Source organism: Microtus oregoni, unplaced genomic scaffold (genome assembly GCF_018167655.1).
Source record: "Microtus oregoni isolate MIOR12 unplaced genomic scaffold, Mior012 000025F_ref0000491, whole genome shotgun sequence".
NCBI lineage: Eukaryota > Metazoa > Chordata > Mammalia > Rodentia > Cricetidae > Microtus > Microtus oregoni.
Window position 1 is genome coordinate 24,806,581 of NW_024543084.1, and position 17,930 is coordinate 24,824,510.

General features: G+C 56.5%; 1 protein-coding gene across 4 annotated transcripts; it reads right to left on the reverse strand.

Moving 5' to 3' along the window:
- Positions 1 to 7,079: 7,079 nt before the first annotated feature.
- Positions 7,080 to 16,761, reverse strand: Slc5a5 (solute carrier family 5 member 5). 4 transcript variants are annotated; one of them, XM_041674102.1, is made up of 15 exons: positions 16,380 to 16,751; positions 15,704 to 15,769; positions 15,357 to 15,408; positions 15,186 to 15,253; positions 14,144 to 14,298; positions 13,748 to 13,888; positions 13,520 to 13,649; positions 13,139 to 13,227; positions 12,883 to 12,995; positions 12,740 to 12,810; positions 12,298 to 12,384; positions 12,039 to 12,220; positions 10,280 to 10,404; positions 9,174 to 9,289; positions 7,080 to 8,121 (listed from the first exon to the last, which is right to left on the reverse strand). In XM_041674102.1, exons 1-15 carry the CDS (start codon positions 16,734 to 16,736, stop codon positions 8,023 to 8,025), a joined length of 1,851 nt encoding a protein of 616 aa, XP_041530036.1. In that variant the 5' UTR covers positions 16,737 to 16,751; the 3' UTR covers positions 7,080 to 8,022. The 4 variants fall into 4 exon arrangements, with proteins under 4 accessions (XP_041530036.1, XP_041530037.1, XP_041530038.1 ...); XM_041674103.1 differs by lacking the exon at positions 10,280 to 10,404 and having other exon boundaries at positions 16,380 to 16,761; XM_041674104.1 differs by lacking the exon at positions 12,039 to 12,220 and having other exon boundaries at positions 16,380 to 16,757.
- Between the last annotated feature and the right edge of the window lie 1,169 nt (positions 16,762 to 17,930).

Here is a 17,930-nt window from a genome sequence, read left to right on the forward strand (position 1 = left end):
TCTGCATGCACTGAGCCCCCGCACTCTGCCTGCTGGGCTGGTCACTTTCTCTGAAGTCTGTTTTGTGGTGAAGGTTAGAATGTCCCCAAACCCTGATGCTTCATCTGCCCGTGTGGAAGGTGACAGGAGTGGGGTTCATACCTGGCTCAGACTTGCTCATCCATTTTCAGTTAAGCTCAGGCCGATCAGGCAGCCAACAGGCTCACGTTCCTCCCACTGTCCATGTGGCATGTTGATGCTGCTAAACACAGAGACCCCTTGACAGAGCGTGGCCTTACACACATGGCTCCCGCGGGTCACAGCAAGGCTGCTGAGAAGCTGCCCTCACAGCCACGTCCTGCGAACAGACCCAGTTCTCACCACTGCTACTGCAGGAAGAGGAGGCCGGGGGACGGCTCCTCGAGAACCTTTCTACGCTCCTCCTGAAAGGTACATTTTCACACACTTGCGAAATTCGTCCTCAGAATCGGGCCTTAATCTTCCACACATGAAATGTTTCTGAGGTCACGGCACCCTGGCCAGCAAGCCCAGCCATCCACAGCCAGAGCAAACTGGTTATCTTCCCAGTCAGCAGGGGCCCAGAGGCCCTGGCTACACTGTGGAGGGGTGGGGGTGCCGGTAGGGCCCACCTAGGATCTCCCGAGGGGCTGGGGCCAGTTCTAGTTTCCTCCCAGTAGGGGACATAGAAGGAAAAAGAAGAAAATGGAGTCAATTCAGATAAAATGAATTCCAACATCCAAGTGAGTTTGTGGTAAAGGCAGAGAGACACTCTGAGTAGCTTTGTCCAGGCCCTCCTCACAGGGGCTGCCGGTAGACCCCGCCGTGTTGAGGGGTGTAAGAAGAGGCTCCCCTAAGAGCACTGGCTGCTCTTCCAGAGGTCCTGAGTTCAATTCCCAGCAACCACAGAGTGGCTGACAACCATCTGTACTGAGATCTGGTGCCCTCCTCTGGCATGCGGGCAAACATGGAGGCAGAATGTTGTATACACAATAAATAAATAAATCTTTTTTAAAAAAAAGAGTTACCTGCATTTGGGGCTGGAGAGATGGCTCAGTGGTTAAGAGCACCGGCTGCTCTTCCAAAGGTCCTGAGTTCAATTCCCAGCAACAATATGGTGGCTCACAACCATCTGTAATGAGATCTGGCACCCTCTTCCTGCGTGTGGGCATACACGGAGGCAGAATGTTGTATACATAATAAATAAATAAATCTTTAAAAAAAAAAAAGAAGAGGCTCCCCATTTCTTCTTTATTATTTTGTTGTTGTTGTTGGAATTCAGATAAAACCTAACAGGACTAATCATAGCTGCTGCTTTTCTTCTTTTGTTTAGAGGCAGGGTCTCTCAAGCCAGCCCAGTCTGGCCTGGAACTTGTGACAATCCCTCTGCCTCCACTTCTCCAGTGTTGAGATGACTGTGTGCACCAAGCCTGGTCTTGATTTTATTTTTGTTGCTTTATTTTTTTTTGTTTTCTGTTTTTGATTTTTCGAGGCAGGGTTTCTCTTTGTAGCCCTGGCTGTCCTGGAACTCACTCTGTAGACCAAGCTGGCCTCGAACTCAGAGACTGAGATCCGCCTGCCGCTGCCTCCTGAGTGCTGGGATTAAAGGCCTGTGCCACTGTCACCTGGCCGTCCTTGTTTTCCAATGTGTTTCTAAGTTAGTTTTTATTTGTTTTCTGTGTGTGAAGCCCAGAAGTTCGCGCAGACCCACTTCCTTCCCCTCCCCTCTGCCTCCTTTTGAATCAGGATTTCCCTGAACCTGGAGGTCGCGGATTCAGCTAAGACTGTGTGGCCAGCAAGTCCCTCTGTGTCCCCATGCTGGTATGCCAGGGGCCTGCCTGGTATATCTGCTGTTTTAAGCGTTCTGTGTGTGACTGTCTGCCGTCGCGTCTGTGTGTGACTGTCTGCCGTCGCGTCTGTGTGTGACTGTCTGCCGTCCATCGCGTCTGTGTGTGACTGTCTGCCGTCCATCGCGTCTGTGTGTGACTGTCTGCCGTCGCGTCTGTGTGTGACTGTCTGCCGTCGTGTCTGTGTGTGACTGTCTGCCGTCCATCGCGTCTGTGTGTGACTGTCTGCCGTCCATCGCGTCTGTGTGTGACTGTCTGCCGTCGCGTCTGTGTGTGACTGTCTGCCGTCGCGTCTGTGTGTGACTGTCTGCCGTCCATCGCGTCTGTGTGTGACTGTCTGCCGTCCATCGCGTCTGTGTGTGACTGTCTGCCGTCCATCGCGTCTGTGTGTGACTATCTGCCGTCGCGTCTGTGTGTGACTGTCTGCCGTCGTGTCTGTCTAGACACGCATGTGTCAGTGCCCACAGAGGTGAGAAGGGGGTGTCAGCTCCCCTCAACTAGAGTCCCAGGCTGTTGTGAGCACCACGTGGTGCTGGAGTTGGGCTCTGGTCTGCAGGAACAGTTGTGCTGTAGCTGCTAAGCCGTTTCTCCAGTCCCTGTGTCTGGTTTAGTTGATCAAAGCTGATGTAAAATGAAACTTACCATGGTGTCTACAGGGACTTGGCATCTTCTCTCTAAGGACCCCCTACCTCTGCCAAGCCCCAGAATGTTCTGCCGCCAGACGCCTGTCATGGAGGCCCTTGCTCTGGGGACTTCTGTGCCTGCTGTTGTCAACCAGGGATTTGTGTGTCGTTTTCCTCCCAGACCCCAGGATGGGAACCCTGGCGTCTCCTGGCCCCCTGGCCTAACCCTGCCTTGCGCTGGTCCCTCCTAAGTGACCCCAGATTCCCATCTGGCCCTGGGGCTTGTGCAGCTGCAGCCTGGGCCCTCTCCTCAGCTGCCCTGGCCATGACTCACCTGCAGGCATCTTGTCTCAAAACAAATGTTTGAGAAAGGACAGAGCCAGCAGCCGCCCTGGAGCCTCATGTGAAGTGGGCTGGGCAGTGTGAAGCCCAGCATGTGACAAGGCCCCTGGGGACACAAAGCGGAGGCCAAGGGCCTGTTTGCTTTCTGGGGTTGACCCCTCTTCTCCTCTCTAGCCGCAATCTGGTGCACTGGATAAGGTGGGCCCAGAGCTTGCTGATATGGGGACAATCTGCAGACTCTCTGCCGGCATCAAACGGGGGCAACCAACAGCCCTGCGGTGTTCAGTGCAGAACCTGGGGAGACCTCCAAAACGAGTCCACATTCTTCCTTCCTTTTTCTTTTTCTTCCCCACCCACCTTTCTTCCTTTCTTATTTCAAGACAGGGTCTCACTGTTTAGCCTCGGCTGTCCTGGAACTCACTCTGTAGACCAGGTTGGCCTTGAACTCAGATCTGCCTGCCTCTGCCTCCTAGTTCTGGGATTAAAGGCAAGCGCCGCCACCACCGTGCAAGTTTTTTCTTTCTTTCTTTTTTTTTTAAAATATTTATTTATTTATGCAATATTCTTTCTGTGTGTATGCCTGAAGGCCAGAAGAGGGCACCATTACAGATGGTTGTGAGCCACCATGTGGTTGCTGGGAATTGAACTCAGGACCTTTGGAAGAGCAGGCAATGCTCTTAACCGTTGAGCCATCTCTCCAGCCCCAAGTTTTTTCATTTATTTATTTATTTATTTATTTATTTATTTATTTATTTATTTTTGGTTTTTCGAGACAGGGTTTCTCTGTGGCTTTGGAGCCTGTCCTGGAACTCGCTCTGTAGACCAGGCTGGTCTCGAACTCACAGAGATCCGCCTGCCTCTGCCTCCCGAGTGCTGGGATTAAAGGCAAGTTTTTTCTTTTAAAACATGTTTATTTTGTTATTTTAAATTATGTGTGTGTGTGTGTGTGTTGCCTGCAGAGGTCAGAAGTGGTGTCGGATCCCTGGAGCTGGAATTCCAGACAGTTGTGAGCTGCCATGTGGGTGCTGGGAACCAAACCTGAGTCCTCTGCAAGAGCAGCCAGGGCTCTTAGCCACTGAGCTGTCTCTCCAGCCCCTGCAATTTGTCTTTTTATTTTTGTTACAGAAGAGATGGTGGTTTGTTCTTGAGGCTTGTTAAGAGTTCCTATGGTCCAGGCTCACCTCATTCAAGGAAACCTTCTACCCCACCAAGGAGCAGACAGCACTTGTGTCCATCACTGGGCTCCAGGGGAAGGGGAGGGGTTTGAACTCCAGGCCAACACCTTGGCCACCTCAGATCCCCTCGCGCACCCCCCCCCGCCCCCGTCACTCCCCACTGCCCTCCTTTCTTCTCTCCTTCCCAGTGTCTCTAGTTCTGTTGTGTTTCAGGAAGACTTTGGGGGGGGGGGGACGTCTGGCCTGGACCTGCTCCTGGGCTCAGTCCTGCCACAGAGGAGGGCCAGTGGGTGACAGCCACCAGCCTTGCCTCACAGGGGACCAGCAGGGCTCTGCGCTGAGCCTCGCTCCCCCTCCCCTCCTGTCAGGAGCCTGGGTCATTCATTAGAAAAGCTCAGAGCAGGCTCTGGTCAGGCTTTGTGTTCCCAGGGCAACTGCATTTTAACCCCTGCTGAGAAACCCTGGCCTGGCCTTGGTGACAACAGCATAGAGAACCAGAGAGGGGCAGCCACAGGCTGCAGCTCACACAGCACCCTCACTGGGATTCTCGTGGATGATGCTGTGTGCAGGAAGTTGTGAGTGAGCCCCAATACTCTCTCCTATGTGAGGCCCGACTGTGGGCAGGTCTTCAGTATTGAATTTGTTTGGGACTTCAGTCTCACATAGCCCAGGCTGGCCTTATACTCGCCAGGAAACCAAGGATGACACACCTTCAGCTTCTGGTCCTCCCACCTCTGCCTCCCACATGCTGGGATGCCAGGCAGGGACCACTCAGCTGGAAGGCCCTTGGGTTACTGCATCACAGGTGTCCCAGAGCCAGCCACACCTGGAGCTAATGCTGCCAAAGAACTTAACTGCTTCCTGCCTGCTGTGACCCCGTCCTCCTGTCTGTCTGCTGTGACCCTGTCCTCCTGTCTGTCTGCTGTGACCCCGTCCTCCTGTCTGCTGTGACCCTGTCCTCCTGTCTGTCTGCTGTGACCCCGTCCTCCTGTCTGCTGTGACCCTGTCCTCCTGTCTGTCTGCTGTGGCCCCATCCTCCTGTCTGTCTGCTGTGACCCCGTCCTCCTGTCTGCTGTGACCCTGTCCTCCTGTCTGTCTGCTGTGACCCCAGGAGCCAACAGGAATGTCAGGCTTTTGGCCTTAGCTATGAATGCCAGATCAGCAGGGAAGCCCTGGAGAGAAAGGCTCCACCTGGCCCTTTGGCAGTCAACTGGAGTGGGGGCAGAAGAGGGAGGGGAAGGGCTCCACGCTCTGTTCCAGAGGGCAGCAGGCAGTTCTAGGAGGGGTCGCCAGAGTGAGTCAGCAGGTGGGCTTCAAGGGAGCGTCTAGAATTCCTGCTCAAAAGAGCCTCACCACAGGATAGAGCGCAGAACAGCCAGGGGCCCATGCATGCAAAAATGCTATAAACAACATAGGAGATGAAAGCCAGCTGTGAAGGTCGCTGGACGGGGGTGTGACGGTTTCTTTCTGGGACCAGGGGGCCCAGAGCTCTGAGTGCCTGGGTCATTCAAACACAAGAGGAGAAATTCCCCCAAGAGCAGTTCCCCGTGCTGAGTTGATAACATCCCGCAACGCTTTAGAGGCCTAAAGTCTGTGCTAAACGAGGCATTGGGGAGACCAGGCTGATGGGAGCGGGGAGTGGATGGGGCTGTGGCCTCCTGTCAGGTGACTGAAAGACAGACACGATATATTCTGGGTGCGGCAAGGCGGCCACCACCCTGGCTGGCAGTCAGCGCCGCTCTGGGGATGTTTGCCACTGAGATAAGAAAAGGAATCGAGGGTAGGGTGAAACAGAAAAGAGGGGCTGTCGAGAGGGCTCAGGGGGCACAGGAGCTTGCTGTGGAGTCTGAGAACCAGAGTTTGATCTGCAGTTTCACATGGTGGAAGGAGAGTCTGCTCCTGCGAGCTCCTCTGGCCTGTGGCCTGGCATTGGTGTGTTTGCATGCACACAGAAGAAGGCAACGACCTTTTCGGAAAAAAAAGGAAATAAGGGGAGTGGTGACATGGTGGTTCACGTGTTCAGTCCTGGCACTCGGGAGGCAGAGGCAGGAGGATCTCTGTGAGTTCCAGGACAGCCTGGTCTACAGAGTGAGTTCCAGGACAGCCAGGGCTACACAGAGAAATCTTGTCTTGGAAAACCAACCAAGCAATAAATAAATAAGTAAGTAGATGGATGGAGAGATAGATAGATAGATAGATAGATAGATAGATAGAGGAGTAGAGGAGGTGGTGTCCTGGAGGAGGGGATGTGGGGGGCTCCGAAGCTTCTTGCTTGAAACAGTGAACACTGGGGAGGTGGAGGCCAGAGGGTCAGGTGTTCAAGGTCATCCTGAGTTATACAGCAAGTGGGGGGCCAGCCTGGGCTACATGACTTTGACTCAGTCCTGGCCCCATATTAAACATGTCACTGCCATAGGAACCAGCCAGGTCATGGTCACCCAAGAAAGGAACTCCTCGGGAGAAACCGAAGCGCAGTAGCCTGAGGAACATGGCTGCCAGGACACAGTGCCTGCTCAGGGCCCCACACCGTGTTTGTACAGAGACCCTGCGCACAGTCGGCCAGACTCGTCTTTCTTGTGCAGGGACAGCACCTCTGGCGATGACAAACCTTCACCAGGTCACAGCACCAGCTGTCCGCCTATTATCCTGTTTTGAGGCAGGAAAACTCCATAGCCCAGATGGGTCTGGGGCTCAGCACGTCTCCCGCCCCAGCTTTCTGAGGGCTGGGATGGCACCTGGCTTGCTCCTGTAGACTCCCTAACTTACAGTGCTGACTTGTCTCTGTAGATGTTTCTTTCTCCACCCTCGCCCCTAGACAGGGTTTCTCTGTAGCTTTGTAGTCTGTCCTGGAGCTTGTTCTGTAGACCAGGCTGGCCTCGAACTCAGAGATTCACCTGCCTCTGCCTCCCGAGTGCTGGGACTGAAGGCGTGCGCCATCATGGCCTGGCTGTAGATGTTTCTTACACTATTTGTCTAGGGAACCAGGATCCCCAAAAGACCACATATGTTCAATAAGAAAGTAAGTCTTTTTGAGATCTTTTCCGAGGAACACAGACGTGGGGCCAATCGATCACATCACACCCATGGCACTTGAACACCACAGCAATTTTATTGTTTTAGACGAGGCTGGAACGCAGCTAGCCAGCTGACACACTGTGGTATGTCCGTACAATGGAATACTACTTGGCACTGAATAAAAGTGAAATATTGATATACCTAGAAGCATGAACAAATCACTGAGTCAAAAAAAAAAAAAGAGGCGGTCTATGTAGGTGTGCAGTTCAGTGGCAGCTTGCTCAGCACGCACCCGGAGGTGAAGGTGGGAAGCATGGGAGATGGCATTTACGGGGCCTTGTGAAGCGGAAGGAATTAGCACAAAACAAACGCGCTCTCTGATAGTTCTGTTCTACAAACCTTAAGTCCGCAGTCAAAGTGTTACCACATCCATGTGTCTTGTGGGGGCTCCGGGAATCCATCCCTTGGCAGCTCCCGGCAGCTCCCGCAACCCTGGCGCTCTATGTCCTAGAGACCCCTTGCTTTTGCCCCTGCCTTGGTTTTCCATGTGTCTATGTCCCTTCCGCTATTGGTGGTGGGGATGGGACCCTGGGCCTACTGTGTGCTGGGGAAGCCCTTTCCTGCCAAGCACGGTGCCAGCAAAGGTTACCTATATTTGTTTGTTTGGGGACAGGGTCTCCTGTAGCCATGTAGCCGAGGATGACCCTGTATTTCTGAACCTCCCCACTGCTGGGGTGACAGTCCTCAGTTTCTTTGCCTGTTAAAAGGGCCCGGGTGGCTCAGCCGGCAAGCCTGTCAGAGCAGCTGGGCTTTCTCAGCAGCTGACCGCAGCTCTACAAGGTCCAGAAGGTTCCAGACGGTTTCCTTTGTGGATGGAGAACCATCCTTTGTGCGTAGGAGGGCCAAGGGGACCCGGGAGGGAGCAGAGCCAGTACCAGCCAAGCTTCTGTCCGCTCCCGTCCAGCCAATCAGAGAAGAGGCTGATGACCCGAGGCCCGCCATTGGCCTTCTGGGGCCTCGCCCTCAGAGGTTAGTCTCCCGCCCCAGGGACAGCAGGTGGGCCTCGTCGCCTGGCAGGAAGCCAGAGGGCTTTTTGGTCACAGCAGGGATGTCTTCCGGACCCTGGGAGAAAGCGGAGCACATTGTACACCCGTCCCAGATGGGGTCCCCGAGGACCAGGTCGGCCCCCAACCCCCAGCCGCGACTCATCCTCCCGCCACCCCACCCGGTGCTACGCACGCGCTTTACCGCACGCGCTCTACCGAGCCTCAGCCCTGCTCCATCTCACTTTTTTTTTTTTTTTTTTTTTTTGGTTTTTCGAGACAGGGTTGCTCTGTGGCTTTGGAGCCTGTCCTGGAACTAGCTCTGTAGACCAGGCTGGTCTCGAATTTACAGAGATCCGCCTGTCTCTGCTTCCCGAGTGCTGGGATTAAAGGAGTGCGCCACCACCGCCCGGCCATCTCAGTCTATTTTTGAGACAGGGTCTTACTCTGTACCCCAGTGGACCTCAAACTTGCAGTGATCCTCCTGCCTCAATGCTGGGATCATCACCGTGCCCGACCCAGCTTCATAACCTTATTACTGTTTTATTTTTGTATTATGGGTATGCATATTTGGCCAACATATGTGTGTGTGCTGGGTGCCTGGAGGCCAGAAGGGGACCTCCTGAAGTTGCAGACGTGGGTGCTGAATAGGGACCCGGTCCTCTGTGAGCCGCTGCCTGCTTCTTACTGTCTGTCACGTAGACAGGCTCTCATGGTGCCCCAGGCCTCGAGCCTGCTGTCTTTGGTGTCACCTGCTGGAAAACCTCTTTCTTTGTGTCACTGTGGTCTCTCAGGAGGTGACAGCGTCTCCCACTTTCGGGGACTCTGCAGTCCGGGGACTTGGCTCCAGCCTAGCTCCCACCCCCTGTTTCTTATGTAATTCTTAATTAAGTAATGTTATCTTAAGAATATTCTTCAGAAGTGTCTCTCGAGGGGAAACCAGTTTCCCCCGCCACAGGCAGGAAATAATTGTTTAAAAAAACAGATATGATAAAAATAGGCAGCGTTGATGTGTGCCGGCCCCTGGGAAAGAGACAGCTTTGACCGCAGAGAGGAATCTGCCCGGCCCCTAGGGCCACACCCACCGGGTCCCCACGGCCCTGGCGCCCAGTGACCCTAGCTGGATCTGACCTTCACCAGGCTGTCCTCCAGAGTGGCGGCGTCCTCCTTTGGGGCCACGGATGCAGTCTGCCGAGCCAGGTCCCACCACAGCAGTCCAGGGCCCAGGGAGCTGCGCTTGGTGGGGCCTGAGGGGGCAGGAGGACAGGAACTCAGTGCTGGGTGTTCTTTCAGCCCTGCCAACACCCATGGCAGCCCACTCGTGAGGAGCTGGGTTGGCTTCAGTTTTAGGTTATCTTTCCCCCTGCCCTCTCTGTCCTAGGAGTCTCGTTTGGCCTACTTTTCTCTTTTGAGACAGGGTCTCCAGTCTGTCCTGGAACTCAAGGCAATTAATTCTCTTGCCTTTGGCTCCGGAGTGCTGGCATCACAGGTGGGCACCGTCACTCAGTAGGCTAGGAGTGCCCAACCTTCCATCCACCCACTTTCAACCCTAGTGTCTAGAAGCTCAGACAAAGCCAAGGGCATCAGCTCACTCTCTCAGAGGTTCAGCTCAGGCTGGGGCTGTGCTCGACCATCACAGCTTGCAGCTCAGTGGTTGAGGATTGCTTTGCTAGCACTGAGCCCCGACTTCCATCCCCAGAACACATAAACCAGGCATGGCAGTGCATGCTCCCATAAGGATCCGAGGTTCAAGGTCTGCCTCAGCCACATAAGGGATTCGAGGCTAGCCTGGGCTACATGGAACCCTTGTCTCAAAAGGAAACACGTGAATGAGAGAAGCAAGTGTAGCAGGGGTTGAAGGTGGTGATGCACACATACTGTCCAAGCACACAGAAAGCTGAGGCAGGAGGATTGTCACGAGTTTGAGGGTCAGCCTGAGTTACAGAATGAGGACGAGGACGCCACTCCCATCTCAAACCCAAGCAAACAATTCTGCGGGGGTCTGGGAGCCTCCTAACAACGAGATTTGGCTTCAGGACCGCGGACAGCGCCTCGCATCCCTGGGCCTTAGCCGGGACCCTCCTGGAGGAGCCGGCCTCAGTTCCCAGGTCTGCAAAAGAGAACTGGCCTCGGGGGCGGGGGCGCAGCTCACAGCGGGATCCCTCCCAGGTTCCCTTCAGGGAGTGGGGGTGAAGGCAGGAGGATGAACAACTGACCTCGGAGGCCACTGCACTAACCTGTCAGATAGCTGATGAGAACTCCGCACAGCATGGTGGTCAGCGTGCCCAGAGCCCCGTAGTAGAGATAGGAGATGGCATAGAAAGTGTCGGCGAGCGCGGGGCGGTCTGCCTCTACTCTGGAGCTGGGTGGGAGAGGAGGGCACAGATGCCGGCTGTCCACAAGCACACTCTCCGCCCACCTTGTCAGCTCAGCCATCACTCAGACCTGTGCAGGAGCTAGGTCTCCCCACCCACCATGGCTCCCCACTGATCTTGGAATTAAATGAACCTAAATACTTAGAAAAAAACCCTTCTGGTCACCCTCCACAGATGCACCCTCTGAGGCAGAGGCACAGGAAAACGTCAACGGGGCCTGACCAAGCTCGGAAGGTTCCAGATGGGCATGTTGCATTTTCTCTTCTTATTTTTCTAAAGGAACCCAGGCCCTCTCCCATGCTGGGAAGTCACTGAGCTACACCCCAGCCCAGGCCTCCTTTTGAGACAAGGTCTAGCTAAGTTGTCTAAGAAGGGCTGGAGGAGAAGCCTATGCAAGCTTGGCTTTGTGAAGCGCGAGGGTCCACAACAGCCCCAAGCGGGACACTGCCCACATGTCCACTAACTGATGGGCAGTTACACATGTGTGCGATCTGCATGGCATGGAGAGCAGAGGAACAGCACATCTTCCCCACAGTCATCAGGGATGAACCTTCAAAGCCCGGAAGAGGGAAACCCACAGATTCAGCACATGGATCTTCCCAGAAGCTGGGAGAATTAAAATTTTTGATTTATTAATGTAGCCCAAATGTCCCTCTGTAAGCAAGGATGATCCATGATCTGCCTGCTCCTCCAGCGTTAGACCACACCAGCTAAACCTAAGATCCTATGGTGAGTTATGTAGGGTGCTAATTACATCCCAATAGAAAATATAATCACCAAGAGAGAAGGAAAGAAAAGGTCGCCAGAAATGTTGGGCACACATGTGGTCCAGCATGCAGCAGGTGCAGACAGACAGGAGGACCCAGACATGCTGGGCACACATGTGGTCCAGCATGCAGCAGGTGCAGACAGACAGGAGGACCCAAACATGCTGGGCACACATGTGGTCCAGCATGCAGCAGGTGCAGACGAGAGGCTCCAGACATGCTGGGCACACATGTGGTCCAGCATGCAGCAGGTGCAGACGGGAGGATCTAGACATGCTGGGCACACATGTGGTCCAGCATGCAGCAGGTGTAGACAGACAGGAGGACCCAGACATGCTGGGCACACATGTGGTCCAGCATGCAGCAGGTGCAGACAGACAGGAGGACCCAGACATGCTGAGCACACATGTGGTCCATCATGCAGCAGGTGCAGATAGACAGGAGGACCCAGACATGCTGGGCACACATGTGGTCCAGCATGCAGCAGGTGCAGACGGGAGGCTCCAGACATGCTGGGCACACATGTGGTCCAGCATGCAGCAGGTGCAGACAGACAGGAGAATCAAGGGTTTGCTCAGGGTCATCATGGCTACATAGCGAGTCTGGGGCCAGTCTGTCTCAAACTACTAAAATACAAAAATAAAAAATAAAGCCAAAGCCAGTCAGTCTTTGGGCTCCTCTTGTCTTTCTGTTAAGCCCAGCTCACACACCTGTGGCCTTCGGAACCTGAACGTGGCCCCAGGGCCTTTGCACAGACTGTTTTTGTCCCCTAGGAATGTTTTTTCCACAGCTCCCAGTTCCTTCCAGTTGACACCATGACATTGCACACTGGACCCTACCCCTGGGCTGCTCACCTAGGGACCCCACTGGAGGTGTTGGCAGCTCCGAGTGGGCCCATGAGGAGCGATGCATTGGTGCAGCCGGCGGCCGAGGTGGGCAGCACTCCCATGATCTGCTCTCCGGGTGGATACAGTGTAGCCCCCAAGGCCACCCACAGGGATACAGCCAAGCCTGCAGCCAGTCCAGACAGGACGCCCTGGGGGCGGTGCCACCATGAAGGGCGGTGCCTCTTGACCATGCCCCGCAGGCCACACCCACACCCTCCCCACTCACGGGTGTGTTGCAGGCTGGCAGCAGCATTCCCAGCGTGAAGGCACCTAGCAGAGGCCCACTGATGACGCCCATCACCGTGAAGGAGCCCTGCGAGGCAGGCGGAGAAGGGCTGGGCTTAGCCACCGCCTCTCGGGACTCAGTTTACCCTAAGGAAACCCACTGCAGGCCTTGACACTGCTCTGCACCCCAGTTTTCCCAGTCCTCTTTCTCCTCGAAGGCTGGTAGAAAATGACAGTGGCGGGTCTCAGGTATGCCCTCGACCTCTTTATGCAGGTAGCTAAGTCTAGCCTTGAACTCCCCATCTTCCCGCCTCAGCCTCTCGGATGACTGGTGCTCCCCACACCAAGTCCTGCCTCTCCAGTGTCACAGCGGCCTGAGCATCTCCTCGAGCCTTGACTGGGACTCACTTTGGGGTGCAGGGCAGGTGGGGTTGAAGTCTCACCTGGAGGACACCACCTCCCAGCAGCGAGGACAGAGCAGCCACCGTGAGGCAGGCTGAGCCATAGATGAGGGCTGTGGGGGTGGAATGACGCAGTCAGTGTGGGGGTACTACCTTGGCCCCACACTCTGGTCCCTCAAACTCACAGAGCCCTTTCGAGATGAGAACGAGCTTCCGAGGTGCCAGGCCAGGCATCCGCGGCTTGATGAGGTCTTCCACCGTGACGGCTGCCATGGCGTTAATGCTAGTGGATGCCGTGCTGCAGGCGGAGGAGAAACAAGGGCGGAGCCTCAGGGCGCACAGCGCTATCCTGCAGCAGTCTCTCTGCCTACGGCCCTCCCCATAATTTACAGACAGGGCCCCCTCCCCCGCTGTTACAGCTGGAGTGAGCAGGGTGCTCACCTGAGGGTGCCACTGTAGGCACAGGCCAGGAAGAGTCCGGGGACTCCGGGCAGGTCCTCGAAAATGTCCAACACGAGTAGCGGCATGTACTGCAGGAGACAGAGGCCTGGCTGTCACACACGGGACGTGGGCGGGGTTTCTTTTTTTGTTTTTGGTGTCCTGGGCAGGCCTCAGCTACGTAGTGAGTTAGGCCAGAGCCCCTGTGTCAACAGTCCGGCTGCTATCATGCTGGCCCGAGGTCTTGCCTGCTCACACACCCACCCTGCCATCTCCCTCTCCTCCCAGGCCAAAAGGGCGGCACAGACGGTGCCTTTGAGAGGGAATGCTTTTCCAGCCCCGCCTCTGGGCCTGGAGAGGGCGGAGTCTGGTGTGTGAGCTCACCTGATCTGGTGCAGAGATGAGTCCTGTGAGGAGGGGGTCACAGTCCTTGTAGAAGACGAACATGACGATGCCACAGAAAGCCGCGCTGGCCACGATCAGAAAGAGGCCCAGCTGGTTGACAAGCAGGGCCCTGGAGGGGGGGCGGGGATGGGGTGGCCTTAGGAGTGCGTGGGGGAGGGACAGCCTGTCCCCGAAGCCTCTGCGTGGGTCCCTCACCTGCATACTCACAGTTTGGCCTTACTCTCCGAGCGGCAGGCCACATAGCGCTGTACCTGGGCTTGGTTCACACCGTACATGGAGAGCCACACCAGCGTACCACCAACTACAAAAGTCCAGAAGGTGTAGCGGCTCCGAGGATCTGGGTCAAAGCTGAGGAGGGAAAAAGGTAGGCTAGCGACCACGTGAGGATGCCCTCCCCAGATCCCCAGGGCTTTCCAGGTCCTAATGGGGTGCTGTGCTTGCAGGGAGTTTTGAAAGGTGGGTAGGTGTTTTCTAGGTTGAGTTTTGTTGCCCTGGGACACCTGTGGGGGGGGGGGGGGGGCGGACTCAAAAACCTTCACAGAGACTGAGGCATAGATGTGAGGCTAGCCTGGGCTACAGAGTGAGGCCCTGTCTCTCACTCACTCCATCAGGTTGATCCGGGAAAGGTTCTGGGCAAGACTGAGCACATTCCAGGGGCCTCCCATGAGCATGGCGCCTCGGGCCAGGATCACCCAGAAGCCGCTGAGCATCACCACGACCTGGAACACATCTGTCCAGACCACAGCCTTCATACCGCCCTGTGCATGAGAGGGGAGAGGGGAGAGTCACAGGCAGGCCTGTCCCTGGCTGCTGGGGCAGGACTCCACCCAGCATGGCTTCCTGTGACCCCCCCTTGAGTTTCCCCACCTGTGAAGTGAGGATAGTGTGCCTTCCCAGTGTTGGTTGGAGGATTAAACAAGAGCGTGGGTGGAAAAGGTGCGATTGTGCTAGCCGTCACAGCAAATACCCCAATATCTCTTATCATTCCCCCCCTTTTTTTTTTCTAGGCAGGGTTTCTCTGTAGCTTTGGAGCCTATCCTGGAACTCACTGTTTAGACCAGGTTGGCCTGGAACTCACAGAGATCCGCCTGCCTCTGCCTCCTGAGTGCTGGGATTAAAGGTGTGTGCCACCACCGCCCGGTTTCATTATCTTTTTTTTTTTTTTTTTAAGGCTTGCAGAGCCCAGGCTGGCCTAGAATTTCTAAGCCTCAGCCTCAGCCCCGAGCGCTACTGTGATGGCTCTTGGGCAGCTTCCATCTATTCTCTTTTATTGTTAGCTCTCCCTGTGTTCTCCTGCCTCACCGAAAGCTGAGCCTCCAGTGCCATGAACAGCCCCAGAACACGCCAGTCCCTCAGGAGGCACAGCCAAGACATGGGGCCCAGAGAAAAGCAGGCCGGAGTCTCAGCCAGCTCCAGCTAGCCCCCCCTCCCCCCACCGCTCACTTTGGAAAGGCAAAGGCCACAACTCAGGGACCGACCAGAGAGCCCAGGCAAAGCCCCTCGGGGCTGCTGGATTCAGCAGCACCTGAAGTGCGCCTGCCCATGAGGCCCTGGGGGTCCAGTCAGGCAGGGGAACAGGGAGTTGGGATGGTGCTGCCCGCCTGGAGTCGTCCACAAGACCACGCAGCGGCCACGGCTCACTCACCACGGTAGTGTACAAGGTGCAGATTACTCCGGTGGACAGTAGCGACGCCCAGATATCCAACCCGGTCACTGCAAAACACACCTCCTGTCAGGCCTCCAGCTTCTGTGCGCTCATACAAGGTCCAGCCTGGGCTCCTGGGCGCCCGGCCCCTCCCCCACCCGCCAGTCTGACCTTGGTTCAGGATGAGCGCGGGTGCATAGATCACGATGCCTGTGTACAGCATCTGTGGGTGGAGAGGGACGTGAGATAGGGGCGAGGAAGAGGGCGGGACCAGACGGTGGGAGGGGCGGGGCTAGGTTACAAGAGGGCGATTTTAGGAGGGATGGGGTGGTGCAGGACAGGAGGGTATTTCCAGGCAGGATGAGGGCGGAGTCTTGGGCGTGGTCCCGGTCGGTCCCTCGGAAGCACAGTTCATGCGGGTATGGGCGGGGCCAGGCAGGATGGGGGCGTGGCGTGAGGGCAAGGTGGGGTGGGATGAGTGTCTGGTGTGGGCGTGGTTGGGCGGGCAGCTTGCTCACCGTGGCCACCAGGTACTGCAGCGTTCCGCAGAGCCGCACTACTCGGCTGAAGCGAAGCTCTAGATACTGAAGAAGGAGCCAGGGCTGGAGGTCACCGGGAACGTAACCCCTCAGCCACCCTCCTTATTCTCCCTCTCTCCCGGGTGCCCACCGGCGCTCACACAGTTCTTTTGAGTCAGTGTCTCTGTGTGTAAACCAAGCTGACTTAGAACTCGAGGCAATCCTCCTGCCCGAGCTTCTCAAGTACTGAGATATATCAGGTATAAGCTTTCAATTGTCACTACCCTTGTTGGACGGTTGCAGTGTGCCCAACTGTGCCCGCAGATTTGAAGCTGAGGTCTCCCTAGTGAGCCCAGGTTGGCCTGAAACTCATGGCTATCCTCCTGCCTCAGTTTCCCCAGTGCTGAGACTACAGGCCCGAGCCATTTCGTTTGCACTAGGCGTTGAAAGGTTGGGAAATCCTGAAGGGCCCTGGTCTCTCTGAAGGCGTTTGAACCGTGTGCGGACGCGGGTGGGTGGCCCGTCCCCGGGCGCACACGGAGACAGGTGTCTGCGGGAAGTCACCGCCCCGAGGCTGCTTCGAGCCGCCGTGGGACCCGGACTCTTCCTCTTTCCTGGCCCTGCCCCGCGCCCGGGGCATCTTCCCGGAACATTCCCGCGGGACCGGGTCCCCTACCTGGTAGGTGCTGGTGAGGCCCAGGCGGTAGAAAACCGGCAAGAAGACCAGCGCGGTGAGCAGCGAGTTGAGCAGCTGGCCCGCGCACATCCACAGGAACTTGAGACCATAGCGCGCCGCCTCGGCGGGGACCCCGAGCACCTGCACCGCCGACATGAAGCTGGCGGCCAGCGACAGCCCCACGGGCACGGCCGCCAGCTGCCGACCCCCGGTGAAGAAGTCGTCGGCGCTGCGCTGGCCGCCGCGGGCCAGGCCGACCCACAGCCCGATGCCCGTGGACACCAGCAGCATGGCCGCGAACACCCCGTAGTCCCAGGCGCCGAAGGTGGCAGGCGGCCCGGCTTCCATCCCCTCCATGGGGGCAGGTGACTCGGTGCAGGGAGGATGCAGAGACGGGCAGGACCCTCGGTGAGTGCGTGCACGGCAGCGCGCGACTCACCGTGTGTGCCGTCGGTCCCCTCGCTCCTCGCGCCGAGGATTTATTGGGCTCCGGGGTCAGTGCAGCTCCGCCCCCAGCCTGGGAGGCGGGCGCGACCCGCACCCTTTCCACCCTGAGGCGAGCGGGCCTGTAGGGGTGTGGGCGGTGTTGGGGGGGGGGACTCCTCCGCGACACTCGCTTCTCCCGACACTTTCTCTCACGTCCAGGGCTATGAACAGACCGGACATTGGAGGCTAAGACCCGCGCTCGCACAGCCTGCCGGGTTTTGGTATCCGGAGCTACGAGGAGCCTGGCACTGGGATTTCCTTGGGCGGGGGGGGGGGGGGGGGGAGAGCTACCGGACCCCATAAGAAAAAGCGCCCTCCCCCAGAGGGCGTCTGTCTTTCCTCGCAGTGTGGGACAGGGAACTGTCCAATCTTGCCCTCCAGCCAATCCCGGTGGGAGGCACTCTGGGCTTCCCCAGTGATAACACACTTGGAGAATTTTTTTTTCTGTTTAGGTGTTTAGTACTCATCTTCTCCGTCTGTACGAGGGCAGTCTGGACCTACTTCCCTTTGCGTGCGTGTGTGTGTGTTTGTGTGTGGTGTCTCTGTGTGGTGTGTGTCTGTGTCTGAGGCAGGTTCTCAAGCAGCTCAGGCCGGCATTCATGGAGTCCTGGCCGGGTTGACAGGAGTGTGCTCCACACCCGTCCTTGCCCTCCTCCCCTTCCCGTCTACTCTTCCTTCCCTCCCACAGGCTGACCTTGAAGCTATGGCAATCCTCCTGCCTCATCTTCTAGTGCTGGGATGGCAAGTGTAGACCAGCCTCCCTGCGCAAACTCGTTTGCTCGTTCTTTGAGCGCCCATCCTTTCCTTCAATTTGGCGAAGACCTAGGTCCTGAGCTGGTTTTCAAGGGAATGAGGACTTGGCCTGAGGTTTGGGACGATGCAGCCAGAGGCTCAGGAGATTCCACCGTGGAACCCTTCCCGGATGAGCTGGTGGAGAATCTGGGGTATCCAGTGTTGATTCCCTGTCGAGTCCCCCACATTTCGGGTGATCTGACAGGTAGAGGACCTGGTTGCCTCAGGCTGTAGACCTGCCCAAAGTGCCTAGCTCTCCTCCGTGTTTCCCAG

Excerpts from the sequence above, each read along its gene's own strand:
- Slc5a5 (XM_041674102.1), bottom strand. The coding sequence starts at position 16,736 with ATGGAGGGGATGGAAGCCGGGCCGCCTGCCACCTTCGGCGCCTGGGAC. Across the intron at positions 15,409-15,703 it reads TGCAGTACCTGGTGGCCACG|ATGCTGTACACAGGCATCGT; the intron begins GTGAGCAAGCTG and ends CTCCACCCACAG. Across the intron at positions 12,811-12,882 it reads TCTCATCTCGAAAGGGCTCT|CCCTCATCTATGGCTCAGCC; the intron begins GTGAGTTTGAGG and ends CCACCCCCACAG.